Source organism: Photinus pyralis, unplaced genomic scaffold (assembly GCF_008802855.1).
Source record: "Photinus pyralis isolate 1611_PpyrPB1 unplaced genomic scaffold, Ppyr1.3 Ppyr1.4_LG2, whole genome shotgun sequence".
NCBI lineage: Eukaryota > Metazoa > Arthropoda > Insecta > Coleoptera > Lampyridae > Photinus > Photinus pyralis.
The window spans coordinates 32,154,975-32,170,249 of NW_022170403.1; the positions used below are offsets into that span (position 1 = coordinate 32,154,975).

At 36.4% G+C, this 15,275-nt stretch overlaps 1 protein-coding gene and 1 long non-coding RNA gene across 3 annotated transcripts; both read left to right on the plus strand.

Moving 5' to 3' along the window:
* The first annotated feature begins 305 nt into the window (after positions 1–305).
* On the plus strand, positions 306–695 carry LOC116163946. The gene has a single exon (XM_031478074.1). It carries the CDS (start codon positions 306–308, stop codon positions 693–695), a length of 390 nt encoding a protein of 129 aa, XP_031333934.1.
* Positions 696–13,190: 12,495 nt separating this feature from the next.
* LOC116164407 lies at positions 13,191–14,358 on the plus strand. 2 transcript variants are annotated; one of them, XR_004143891.1, is made up of 4 exons: positions 13,191–13,434; positions 13,749–13,953; positions 14,002–14,164; positions 14,204–14,358. It is a non-coding gene; the product is annotated as an uncharacterized LOC116164407 (long non-coding RNA). The 2 variants fall into 2 exon arrangements; XR_004143890.1 differs by having other exon boundaries at positions 14,002–14,159.
* Positions 14,359–15,275: the final 917 nt, after the last annotated feature.

The following is a 15,275-nucleotide window of genomic DNA, read 5'->3' on the forward strand; positions in this document are numbered from 1 at the left end:
TGAAGTGAGCAAAAACATGACCGCTATTACCTATATGCGAAGGAAGAGTGCCAGTCTTTTTACAAACCGATCAAGGAAAAGAATTCTATAATAAGGATTTTGAAAAGTTAATGGAGAAACATGCCATCAATCATTACTCTACGTATAGCGTAAAGAAAGCGGCCATAGTTGAAAGAGTGATAAAAACTTTAAAAATGCATTATATAAGCGGTTCAGTCTTCGCGGATGATATAAGTGGATTGATGTGCTAGCGGAAGTGACTAGGCTATAAATGCTATAATAATACAAGACATTCGACTATTAAGATGAAGCCTAAAGATGTAGCCGCAAAGACATACATACCAGTGTTCCGCAATATAAAGATAATGGGACCATTTAAATTCAAAATTGGTGACTTTGTTCGAATGTCCAAGTATAAATCGGTGTTTTCAAAAGGCTACACTCCGAACTTTTCTACCGAATTAGTCAAGGTGGTTAAAGTAAAAGTTGGCAATCCCGTTACCTACTTATTGGAGGATTCATTTGGTAAACCAATAATGGGACAATTCTACGTGGAAGAAATGCAGAAAACTGCTCATCCGGATATATTTCTTGTTGAGAAAGTGTTACGTCGTAAAGGAGACCAGCTCTACGTTCGATGGCTTGGCATGGATCAATCACATAACTCGTGGATTAAAAAATCAGATTTAGTATAAGAAGTAATCTTTATTAGATTTATTATACGAATGTATTTTGCAACATATTGATAAATAAATGTAGACAACAACAATGGCATTATTATTATTATTATTATTCATTAAAGGGATGTGTGTTAAGGACATCAATAAATTCTTCAAAATGTTATTGATGTTATAAATCACATTGCAGGAGATACATGCATCTAGCTCTAAGTAAAGGAGATAACAGTGTCCACGACCTAGTGTAGGAGATATCCGTTTCCGACGATCTAGTGTAGGAGTGATAAAAAGGAGATGTCAGAAATTCAATGCGAGTTTTTGCATATAAATGCAATTCATAGCCGATAATATTCAATATTATAGTAATAATGGAACCCATCTCAAAGTGTCAATGGTATAACGGTTTGTTTCGTTCCCTATGTTTCTTCCGTATGTATGGTTGGTTGCCTGTTAGAATTGAGTACAGATGCAGTATTTATTTAAATTTTAAAAACCTGTAATTGTCTTTGCCCTTGTGATAACATTCCTTTACTTTTATCTTCTTTTTCCGGTCACTTTTGATTTGACAATCGTCTCTCCTGCATTGGTTTAATCCTAAGACTTTTCCTTCTCTAAGGTTTAATCAATATTATTGAAAATTTGCATCCCTTAATTGTAAAAGGATCTCCAAGTTTATTGGTGAGATATTTCGATTATACTATCCATTGGAAACGTCGTGTTAGCTCTGTGGTAGTATTTTTGACTTTCGCTTTGCGGTTCTGTAACCACATGACTTACAATCCGTGTAAGACCATGTCGTCTACATATAGAGTCACGATCAGAGTTCTTTCCGTGTTGTAGTAAAGACAAGGGTCCATTCTTGATCGTTGCATCCCCATCTTTTTCAAAAATTCGTTAATCTCTTGATTCCATAAATATCCCGATTGATGTAGACCGTACAGGCTTTTTTTCAGTTCGCAAACATACTTCTTCTTGTTTAAATTTTCGTGGAATCCGTCTGGTATCTCCATGTAGGTTTCTTCATCCAGTCTCGCATTTAAGTATGCACAGTTTACGTCGATGTGGTTTATTTCCCAATTTTTTCTTACGCTTATGGCTAATAATATTCGCATCGTTTTTCTCATGATTACTGGTGAAAAACTTTTCTCGTAATCTACATATTTAGTTTGATGATTACCTAGAGTGACAAGTCGTGCTTTGTATTTCATTATTCGTCCGCAGTCATCGTACTTTCGTTTAAATATCCACATACTTCTTAGAATCTTTGCGTCTCTGGGTCGTTCAACTATATTCCACGTATCGTTACTTATCAAATTTTCGTACTCCTCTTGTATTGCTTCGTGCCAATCGTACTTTTCTTTACTTTTCATGGCCTCGTTGTAACTTTTTGGTTCGGTTTCTGATATGTATTCGGCAATGACGTATGACGTCTGTCCTGTGGTATCGTAATTTTCTAGCCATACAGGTCGTTTGCTGATTCTCCCACTCCTAGTCGTAGTTACTTCTTCACGTTGCAGTTCATTTCTTTCTTCGTCGTTGTCCTCATCATTTTCTTGATTACTCACTTCTTGCTCGTGTTCGTTTTTCGTTTCATCACTGTCATCGTCTTGTTCGTTTTCGTTTTTCGTTTCGCTTCGTTTGTCTTCATTATTATTTTCCTTATTTTCATCGTTCGACTCGTTCATACTATGCTCTTCGTCATCTATGAATGGATCGATAAAACGATTCCATATTACTTCATTTTCGTTTTTATCGTTATTGTTATCTTCCTTCATTGGGAATCTTGTTTCATCAAACTTCACGTCTCTGCTTATAATTAGACATTCTTGTATTGGATCCCATATCAGATAAGCTTTGGAATAGGGTTCGTATCCAATAAAAATCCCTTCCTTTCCTTGAGGCTTGTATTTCTGTCTGGGCTGATTGTTTTTGTACCAACATTTGCATCCAAAACTTCTCATATGAGTTACTCCTGTTACTCTATTACTCCATATTTCGTATGGCGTCTTTCCTTCGTTACTCGTAGTTGTTCTTCGGTTTCGAATGTAATTTGCAGTCAATATTGCTTCACCCCAGAAATCGTCGTAGGCTCCCGATTGGTTCATGAGGCATCTTGTTATATTTAAAAGTGTTTGATTTAAACGTTCCGCCACTCCATTCTGCTGCGGCGTATATGGCGTGGTCAGCTCCCTTCGGATACCTTGTGTTCGTAGATAAGTTTCAAAATCCCTGTTTAAATATTCGCCTCCGTTATCGCTTCTCAATTCTTTAATTTTCCTGTCATGCATCCGTTCGACCTTCTTTTGGTAATCAATAAATTTGTTTAAAACTTCGCTCTTGTGTCTGATGGTATAGATCTCGGCATATCGGCTGTAGTCATCGATAAATGTCACGACGTATCTCCTTCCTCCTCTTGAATATGGAGTTATTGGCCCGATTACGTCACTATGTATCAGGTCTAAACAATTTCTTCTTCTATTTGCCGTCATTCGAGGGAATTTCTTTCTTTTAATATTGCATACATTACATGTGTCGCAGGATTTTTTCATTGCATTAATCTTGAGATTGTATAAATTTGCCAATTCTCTTGTTTCATTTTTACTTGGATGACCTAGTCTTGCGTGCCATTCGTTCCATTCACTGCATGTTGCTACGTCTGCTCGAGAAATGTCCTCCGTTATTTTGTATATGTCGTTGTCTCTTTTTCCAAACATTATCGTTTTATTCGTTTTGTCTTTAACAGTTACTGCGTTACCGTCAAAATTAACAGAATTTCCGTCGTCGCACAGTTTTGACACAGATATTAGATTGTTTGTCGATTTAGGAACATAAAGCGCGTCTTTTAAGATTATCTCTCGATTCTGGACCAATGTTACGTTTACGTCTCCTATGCCTTCTCCTTTTAATATTTCTTCTCCCGCGCATCTTATGCTTCGATTCTCAGTCTTCATTTTTGTGAATTTCTTCTTATCGTTTGAAATGTGATCTGTGGATCCGCTGTCTACTATCCATTCTTCTTTCTTTTCGTTTGCTACATAATTGGTTTGACACACGGTGACTCGAGAATTTTCCTTTTTATTCTTTTGGCCTTGAGCTTCGATTTTATTTCTATTTCCGTTCGTATGATCTCCGTATTGTGGACAAAAACGTCCGATGTGTCCGTAACGGTTGCATCGAAAACATTTAGTGCTTTCCGATTGATATGACGTTTCGCATCTAGAATTTTCTTTCCCATATGTACGTTCCTGGGTTCGTTCGTTTCGCCAATTTTTCTGTTGATTTTCACGTTCGCGAAGTTCGGCTTTTGCTTCGTTATTTCGTTTCGCTATATTAATCGTTGCGTGTTCGTTTGAGGAATTTTTGTTCTTGATCAACTTTTCTTCTTCGCGTAACTTCGTTTTAATCTGGTCTAATGTTAAATCTTCTTTGCTTAAGTCTATGGTCCGGATAGTTTGCTCGTATGTTTCCGGTAATCCGATTAGAATAATCCCGATTTTGATTTTTTCGTCGAATTTTAATCCGCGCTTATTTAATTTCTTCTGGATCTCACATTTGCGATAAACGTACTCATCGATTGATTCCGTTGTTTTCTTCTCTGAATTCACGAATTCTTTTAATAATAATATCGCGTGAAAATTATCAATTTTGGCATGAGCGTTTTCCAGAATTTTCCACATTTCGTATGCGGTGCTGCATTCGTCGATTTGAGATAGATTGCGGTCGTCCACATTCAAAACAATTAGGGCTCTGCATTTATCGTCTGCTTGTTTGTTTTCTGGTTTCGTTGCGAAATTTCCGTCCGTTAAAGCCGTATCTAGATTTTTCATTGTCGCATAACTTTTTATTCTAATGCTCCACGATGAATAATTGTCGTCGTTCAGTTTCGAGATATGATGCGATAAATCGTTCATTTTATATGCGTTTACTAATTTACGTACGTTTCAAAATTTCGCGATCGTAAAACGCTCGGTAAAACGCGTTCGTCTAATTCGTTACCTATCGGTGCAATGTTTATTTCGTTTTCGTAATATCGTATTTCATTTAGCATTAACGCGATCCGTACACTAATTATATGTCGATTTCAGTCCGTTTTAAAATATAAGGGAAACTTACGATTTGTTGGCGAATCATTTTCCACTCACGTCACTGTCAAACTTTTTTTTTACTAAACGTTCTGGGCTGCCATAACCTGTTATTTTAAATGTTTAATGAATACTTTATTAACATAAAATGCACTATAATTCAATCACAGATTAACTAAACGTAAAAAATCGTCTCTCAAATCTTTACATCATTTTTGCACCCACGCGCGATTTCCACTTCACTTTTTTCAGCCTCCTATTCCCTTTTTATATTTTAACAAATGGATGGTCACGGATAGAGGGCACTGTAGTCGTGGGTATGTGAATCTCAGGGTAAACTAAAGTCGTGTAAACACCACTAGGATCGCTTAAAGAGCAGCATTATAGTAACCGCGTAGTACGGGAAGCTTTAATAATGCTCTTCATTATTTGCTATACGTCCACAAATCAGAATAAGTTTGTTTTTTTGGGATATCTAGGCGATTAATTAATTGACGTTTGTTAATTTATAGGTTGACAGTCTCAAATCGTGTCTCATCGGACAACTTCGGACAGACTCGTTTACCCTGAAACGCACATACCCAGGCGATGCCCTTGACCATATTTTAGTTACAATTAGCAGTCCATGTACTATATGGTCTAAGGTTAGAAAACTAATGGAGGGAATATAATGGTAGAGGGGGTAAGAATTTTTGTAGACGGAAGTTGCCACAGATAGAGGCCACTCGCGTGGATAGGTTCCCGTGAAGGTACATGTTGGCCGACATTATTTGACATATGAAAACGCGGGTCCTGTCACTGTCAGTTTTCCACCAAATTCAAATTTTATTAAATTTGCCATTTTAAAGTACCTAATAAATTCGGATCGGTTTGTGCTCTGGTTTATATAAATAACTAACTGCCGCATAGTGTTTTTATCACACGCAATTTTGTGAATTGAGAATGATTAGCTGCGTATCATTCAAAATTTCTCATAAAGGGAAGGAACAGGGCATTTCCTTTCATCGGTAAGACATGTCATTTATCATGTTGTAGGCGAGGTTGTAGGTACCTAGTTTATGTTTCTTAGTTTTCCAAACGAACCGGTACTTCGAGCAAAATGGTTACCTAACATTTGTAAATATATCTCAAGAACAGCTCTCGAAATTTACTTTTGTGCTCACAACGCTTCATTGACTGTGATTTGGATTTCGACCAAAGGTTGCACCGGAAAATGTTCATCAAATATCTCGTCAAATATGCAGTAGGTACTATCAAAACTTGTAATGAACCTAAGACCAACCAATCAATTGTAGCTATTGATCAACACAGTGGATTTAATGGGAGTTGTCATAAGTTGTAGTGGCTATAGTAAACTGGCCTTAATTATACTAATGGAACCATTGAGTTAGAAAATTAATGGAGGGAATCAAATGCTTGGCCAGACGTAGACCACGGGAACCAAAAGTGGCCTCTAGCTGTGATTAAAGTACCACACCACTTCCGTTATCATTAGCGTCTCACTTCAGTGGCGTAGAGATATAATTTTCTTTCCACTAATAGGAATAATAACAAAAAAACGTATAGAAGGAGTAAAATACATGCTCGTGGTAAAGTAAACAAAATAGACAAGGATGGGAAAGTATGCAGATTTAATATAATCATTGATTACAAATCTAAATATACATCGATGTGTTCCAGTAGTATAATTAAGGCCAGTTTACTATAGCCACTACAACTTGACAACTCCCATTAAATTCACTGTGTTGATCAATAGCTACAATTGACTGGTTGGTCTCAGGTTCATTACAACGGCAGAGAGATTCAATAATAATTTATTGTTTATTGGTCTCAAAATGTATCCGCACTCGTAAAAAAACTTACACCTGATATCCATATTATAAACTCACACGTTTAGCTGCAAAAACAAGTTTTGATAGTACCTACTGCATATTTGATGAACATTTTCCGCCTTTCCGGTGCAACCTTTGGTCGAAATCACAGTCAATGAAGCGTTGTGAGCACAAAAGCAAATTTCGAGAGCTGTTCTTGAGATATATTTACAAATGTTAGGTAACCATTTTGCTCGAAGTACTGGTTCGTTTGGAAAACTAAGAAACATAAACTGGGTACCTACAACCTCGCCTACAACATGATAAATGACATGCGGCAGTTAGTTATTTATATAAACCAGAGCACAAACCGATCCGAAATTATTAGGTACTATAAAATTGCAAATTTAATTAAATTTGAATTTGGTGGAAAACTGACAGTGACAGGATCCGCGTTTTCATATGTCAAATAATGTCGGCCAAAATGTACCTTCACGGGAACCTATCCACGCGAGTGGCCTCTATCTGTGGCAACTTCCGTCTACAAAAATTCTTACCCCCTCTACCATTATATTCCCTCCATTAGTTTTCTATCTCAATGGAACACATCGATGTATATTTAGATTTGTAATCAATGATTATATTAAATCTGCATACTTTCCCATCCTTGTCTATTTTGTTTACTTTACCACGAGCACGAGTATTTTACTCCTTCTATACGTTTTTTTTTTTTTGTTATTATTCCTATTAGTGGAAAGAAAATTATATCTCTACGCCACTGAAGTGAGACGCTAATGATAACGGAAGTGGTGTGGTACTTTAATCACAGTTAGGGTACGTTCCACTTAACGCCCGCAACGACCACGACGCTCGGCTGCCGTTCCACATAACGACCACAGTCGTTATGGTCGCAATCGCGACGTCAGATATGACCTCATTACTAGCGACCGCAACGAGCCCACGGCGCTCGCCTATCGTACCTGGGTCAGCGTGGGCGTTCTAATTTTATAACCTTACATTCTTGACAGGAGACATTTCTAGAGACATTTAACTGTCAGACACTGATTGTTTGAACACGCATGCGTTGCAAATTTTTCGTTTTCGCTATGGAGAAAATATAATTACGTGTTTCAGAACGTAACCTTGTGGTGGACATTACACTATATGGATGTTCTACATGCACAAACTGGTAAGTATATATGCTGATTCGTGAATGTTAGTTATTTGTTAAGGAAAATTCTGCTCTAACACAATTTTCTTTATTGTAGATCTTAGATTTACAACTAGTTTGCTGCAAAGGGTTTTACCAGGGAATGCGAATGAGACTCGTATAAATGGTAATGCAACGATTAATGAAAATGCATGTTAGTTTTGAATGAAGAAGAGAAATTGTTTTCGAAGCAGCATTCCCAGAAGAAATTCTGGGGAGAAGTGTTCATTATCATCGTATTAAGTATGGCCGCAGCATTTATGCTAGAAATTCAAAAGTCGTCTTCAATATTTTATTAACAAGAAGCAATATCTTGTGTAAAGCGAAGAAGTATGTGTCAATAATTGGTACTGAAAAATAAAAAAATATTTACTAACTTAATGTGACTTTTCATAATCCACCCCACTTTGTATCCTTTACGCATTACGATTTCTTCAACGGCGTCCATGTTGGAAAACTGTTCACTCACGCGTGACGTCACACCGCACTCAAAAGCGTTCCACTTAAGGGTTCGCCCACAACGCCTCTAAGCTAGTGGAACGATAAAACCGTGGTCGCGGTCGTGGTCGTTGTGGGCGTTAAGTGGAACGTACCCTTAGAGGCCACTTTTGGTTCCCGTGGTCTACGTCTGGCCACAGCATACCCAGAACAGCATGAAAACTCACTAGCGCGGGAAAATTTTGCGCAACTAATCGCGCATCCTGCCATCTTGGTATAGATTTATCATGGGCGTAGTCAATTTGTTGTTTGCGCGATTCATTATTTCGTTCCTAGCAGTGGCGTAGTAATTTTATTTACATACTTTCCACCTCTCCACAAGTGAAATATTCACACCCTTGCAAACACTTTCCATTGCAATATGTTTTAAAACTTTACATTCGGACCCGATTGTTTTATACACTAAAAATTATAAATAGGAATTTTAAAACAAATAACACTCAAAAACTTATTATCTGGCGCCACCAATAAAGTTTATTCTATCTCACATTGTTCTTTTTCTACCTTAAAAAAACAGTGCATTGATATACAAATCTACTACTTGATACGGTCCTGTTGATACCTATACCAAGCATATATACATAGCGATCAAAAATGAGTGACCGTCGAGTCACCTTTGGAATTTTTGTTTACATGGGACATCGTGCTTAACTCGAACTTCCAAAGGCGACTCGACAGTCACTCATTTTTGATCGCCCGATATAAGAGAAGATACCAAGCTGTCACCATTTATATTAAATTTTCTGAATACGGCTCTGCCTTTTATACCAATGCAAATGGCGCAAGGTCAAATTTAGAGAACAAAATTTTACAGGAGTAAGTTTTCATGCTGTTCTGCATAAATAAAACACCTTTAGATGGGAAACTCCCATGTTACCGACTGGAATTGTAAAAAGCGCCATCCCGTGTCAATAGGGGCAAGTAATAATTGAAAGCGGGAAATTCAAATCTTGTATTAATGTGTTTGAAATTAAGATTGAATGTAAATACACGAATTGTAATACCTTAAATGAACTTTATGTATCATTTAAAGTATCACAATTCATGTATTTACATTCAAGCACATTTATACAATATCTGAACAGTTTATAATCGACACTTGACTTTAACGTTGTCTATAATTAACAAAAAAAGTATTAGAAAGCGAATTTATTTTGCGTACTGTATACTTGCTTTACAAAATATAATGCTTTATACTTGAATTTGAGTAATTACGTTATAACTTGTACGATTACAACCGAGATTACAACTATACTAAAAGGTACTTACACTAAACACTACATCGACAAACAATATTTACAAAGTATTAGTACAACTATTTTTTATATTTACATTTCTGTAAATGTAGATTATGGGCATGCAATTTTATTGGATCTACTAGAGATAGATTAGATGTTAATTTTAAAAACCGTTCAAATTTTGTATCTTTTCCTGTTAAAATACGGTTAACTTGTTTGCACCAAAAGTACAGGATGCATCTTACTAAAAATGAAACAATGAGCTTTCCTAAATTAGGGTGAGATGGGCAATTGAAGCTATTAAAGTTCAAAGTTTGCATTAAATGTGTTAACAAAAAATCACTGAGTTTATCCTTAGCGCAGTGCCTAGGAATTATATATAAAGAGCGAGATAATACTTGCCCACAAATGAAAAATAAATAGCTTCCTGGCCTATACAATTTCGATCCTGGATATTGTCTGGCTTCTATCACTTCCATGGGAACATTCCCATCACTGTAACTTAGTTTATTGTTACAACTTTCACAGCCTTTAGTTTTTTTAATCATTTTTTTCCCTATGTACCCAGCAAAATACGCTACTGTGGAAGAAGCTACCGGACTCCTTTTATAGGCAATGGCGGAAACAGGCACCTCGACAGCAACTGCGGGTTCTAGTGGCTCAACACCAGGAAGGTCTTGATTTAGTAAAAATGATGAAATGATGCACAAACAGATCGACTTGTACCTACATAATTCAAGATATTATTTAAAAGAATGTTAGTTACATTTGAGTTACTTACTCCACTGGGATATACGCTTCATAAGTGAGCCAACATTCCAGCTAAATACTTGCGTCATTAGTGACACTTTCATTTTATTCATATGCTTAGCATATATATGTGCATCCGTTAGTTTGACACACAGACGAGTGGGGTCCATGGTATCCAAGAGGTAAAACTTCTCAATGTGCTCCCATTTTGCAACTTTGATTACATCATTTTGGGTAAATCGTGCATTGTATTTCATCAAATTATTGCGGATCCCTTTAAATAAATGCGGCACATCGTACAATGGGACAACCTCCTGCTTCTTTATCAGAAATCCATGATATCGATTCTCTATGCCTTGTGTTTGTAAATATTCTGCAGTATCCCGTAATAGGCTATTTATTGCAGCTCTATTTGCAGCCCCTTGATCGCAGATTGTTGCGATTACTTCTACTCCAATTACTTGACACTCTTCAATTATTTTCTTAATCATGGTCTTCAATAGAACTGATTTAATAGGTCCAGAACTAAATGTAAATGCCAATGGTTGTTTCCACTGTCGATAGAGGCCCTTCAACATGAAGACATTGGCATATGTAGCAATTCGAGGTGATCGTTGCTCACAATGTTCAAGTCCATCTACGCATTTCAGACTGGAATTGTACGTAACAGAGGGAGATATAGCCATTTCATCAAAGACCAAAGCAGCGATCTTCTGATTTTCTTCCATGCTTGCCACAACACATTCCAAACTTCTAAATAGCTGTTTATTTATGCCTGGGCGCAATGGTAATTTATTTAGTACATTTAATAGTGTTTTCCGTGATGGCATGCTGAATATTTTTGATAATAATCGGAACACTTTGGGACCCGCTTTCAGTAAGGTTAGAGCAAATATTTTTTCATCCAATGAAAATCGTCGACCGTGGGGTGGTTGCTTCTGGGTTCTAACTTGTTGGAGTATAAACATTTCCGTAGTTTTATTCACAGTTTCGAAAAATTTTAGATGTGTGGGCGAGTTTATCATTACCTCTGCATTACGTAGCCTTGTTTTAAAATCGTTAATTTTAGACTGCATTTTAGCTGTTTTGACTATTTCACGTATCTGCATACTGTACAGTTTTTTACACCGTGGTGACAAGAACTTGGTTCGAGTTACATTAATTTGTTCTAAAATGCTTCGCCGTTTTTTAATACCTGTAAGAGTTTGGTTAAATTTATGATCCACATTTTACTTTAGAAATACTTACATAATGGTAATGATTTAATCTGTTGTGGATGTGAGGATGGTATATTTTCCAGTGACTGTTGCAATGGTAATGGGCAATCCAAATTAGCAATTTTCAAGTTCTCAGGGATAGGTATAACTAAAAGTAGGTAGTTTGTATTAAAAATTTAAACAAGCATATCGCAATAGGTACCTTGCAAACTACGTGATGTTGATGGTTCATTTATAAAGCTGCAAACTTGTGAGGGATTTTCCGTAACGTGATCTTCCACTTGTGGAACTATGGACGCAACATCAGGTGCAACTGTAACATTAATAATTTAAAATAGACACCACATTATTTCAGTTTTTGATCATACCTGGTAAATTTAAGCTTGGGACAGCATCTTCCGTTATACCTTTTCTTGTCCCATATAACAAGTATTCTTGAGAGAAATGTTGGCTACATACAAAACAACTTCGACGTATGTACGCTGCATTATAGTTCGCTAATTTAGGTGACTGGATAGCATGCAACCATTGTTGAAGTAAACCTTCTTGTTTCGGAAAACGGTGACGTTTACTCACTTTGTCGTTACAGCCTGGTACAGAACATTTGTTCTTATATTTAATGGTTGGAAGATCCATAATACTAGAAAATGTTATCGATATAGTTTTGATTTTTACAATTTGTGAAATGTTTAGGTGAAAAGGCTTACTTAATTAGGCAACTTACCAAGCTATAGTCTTTAACTAAACACGTGTAATATATTAATGTACATAAAAGTTCTTGCTAAATAACTAAAGCACTATTCTACGAAAAGGTCCTATATACAACAAAAAAGTGAATTTGTACACTCCGAAAGACGTTGCCGAACGAAGTAAACTATAACTACACGCGGATCGGAACTAAGAAAGCAATCTTAAGTTAAGATGATAGAACAAACATTTGCAAAAATAGAGAGAAAATCACACACGATGGAATAACACGATCAACGTAACCAATGGTTTGTTTATGTCAACCCACGCCAGAGTTGCCAACCCTGGGACAATTTTACGAGTACAATTGAAGTAAAATTGTAGTACTCAGTAAACCCAAAAAATAGTACGCAACATAAACTTGTTTTATTTCATAGTTGAAATGCTAACATCTACATTTACGTACCTTGTAACTGCGTTAAATATGCACGTTTATAGAGAAATTGTGGACAGCGTTAACAAACAAAACCAAGATTTCACAATGTCCACAATTTACACACAAAGCATAAAAGCAAGTCGCAAGATGGGCGATGGCATACGTAAGTAAACAAAACACACGTGATGACGTGATTCTGCGATCTGCGCGTATATTTAACCACAGACCACAGAACCACAGACCACAGACCAAAGTATATGAAGGACTGTGTATTATAGCTCCCTACGCCATCTAGTAGTGCAGAAATTATATTCTTTACGTTTATTTGATTATTTGATCCAAGAAAACAGTTTTTACGTACTTACTCATAATTATGGTACAATTTGCGTAGTATATCTATTGAAAAAATACATAGGACAAGCATTCTCATTAATGGTACAAATACTACAATTATAGCACGGTTGGCAACACTGACCCACGCCGCGTGGGCACGCTGAACTTTACGCATGTCAATTTCATACTTATGCGAACAGCGCCATACCGTGTCAATAGGGGAAATCACTAGCCTGTGGCTAAACCTCAAAAACTCTTTCCCAGTTGCTCCCATATGAGTTTCCCATCTAAAGGTGTTTTATTTATGGCTGTTCTGGGTATGCTGTGGTCTGGCCAAGCATTTGATTCCCTCCATTAGTTTTCTAACTCAATGCACTACTTCTTAGTTCTTATGATGGTTGCAATGAATAAAGCATTGGATCTGGATGGTTGTATTGTAGTTGCTACTCCGCTACGATAAACGGACACGTGCAGGATAGCAAGTCGAAACGAAAGGTAACCGGTGATCCAGGTATCGTTGGTCTTACCCACAAATCACATACAAATGTGGTCTTACCGCAAGATATCAGTCCAAACCCAAGATCACTTGGTTGCGACCCAAACGTAATTTCACTGTACGTTCATTCATTCCCCTGACCCTCTTCCTTCCTCTTTGCATTCAATTTTCAATAAGAATATTATTTATTGCCGGAATATTCTATTTGTGAAATTTAACAATTTAGTTTTGAAATATTAAAATTACCAAACGTAACTGTGGTAGGTACATGGTCGTATTTAATTGGGTTATCTATCCTGTATTTTTCTTTCAGGATTTTCTGTTTAGTCCCTTTCCTTTCCTTCCTTTTCCTTTAAAACACAGTGGCGCTTCTTGTCAATCCATCCCCGCGATCCCTGAGTTGAGTTACCACATCGCCTCCAGAGTAGAGTTAGACCAGAGCAATACCGGTCCTGGTTTGCGCCAAAACCAAACCGTTATAATGGTTATTCGGATACGTACAGAAGTCCATACCTCAGGTGAGTTTTCTTTTAAAATTGATTAAATTATTGCTATTGTAATAATAGGGTTACAAATTTATGTGCCCATGCGCGCATACCTTACACTACAGCGAGCGACGGGATGTGCTCCTTTTCATGGAGCCCTTCCTTGCAGACCATTATATTTGGTTATTTGCTAACAACAGCCCTGAGGAACGAAGCTTGGCGTACGCTCGAGTAGGAGCGTAAGGTGACTATAGTTGAGAGTTTTAAATCTAATCATTACTAGTTTTAGGAGATACCAACAGCCGTATTTTAATTGTATACCGGGTGGTGCCTAGCGCGACGCAGCATAGGGATTTCAATGGTAATTTCTTTATAGTCAATTACTAGCTCCCCTAATTATTTTATAGCAAAACTCTAAATAGGTTTTTTTAGAGAAAAAAATACTGCATCTGTTCTTACTATTAATTATAATTTTCCGTTTTCCAAAACCGTAGAAATCGACAAAATAAAAAGGTTCATTTTACAATAAATCAGATATGCCTTGGAATTACCTAAAAAAAACAGCGATCACGTTTCAGTATTTGCCTTTGACGTTTATTAAATTTAAATTTATAGGTACGTGGTTTACAATACAAATTAGTTAACTAACTGTTCAATAACGTTAAAATGTCGGTCAAAACCATCAGAAAAACGATAATACATTCCAAGTTTTGGCTGCAGTAGCGGAAAATCCGAATATAAGTTTAAGAACAATTCTTCCTCAAATCAGTTTTTTTTTCTTTGATTATGTAGGTAGTAGGTACACTCTGGTTCCGGAAAATGATAATCAAATAGTACCTGATGCAGATGCAGCATTACATTCTCTAAAAAAACATTACCCCATAGATGCCTTTTATTGTGTCGGTTAGTTTGAAACAGAATTAAACATGAAAATTTATCATTCGACGTCAAACAACGATAACTTAGATGCGATGCGCTTGTAGTTTGTTAAAAGATTCCAAAGCATCACTGATTTATAAAAATGTAATTTTTTATTTTGTCGATTTCTACGGTTTTAAAAATGGAACATTATAACTAAAAGTATCAACAGATGCAGTATTTTTTTCTCTAAAAAAACGTATTTAGACTTTTGCTCTAAAATAATTAGGGGAGCTAGTAATTGACTATAAAGAAATTACCATTACCATTGAAATCCCTATGCTGCCCTATTACTACCCTGTATACCTAGATACATAATAGAAAAATTCAAAGGCTTATTCTATACAAGTTTTATTTTTTAACGATGACTGTTCTGATTGTCACATTTTATTTCTTTACAAGAATTTTAATTATAAATAAATTATGTACTCTATATT

Bases quoted from the DNA above. Each gene is read 5' to 3' on its own strand.
- LOC116163946 (XM_031478074.1), top strand. From the start codon at position 306: ATGAAGCCTAAAGATGTAGCCGCAAAGACATACATACCAGTGTTCCGC.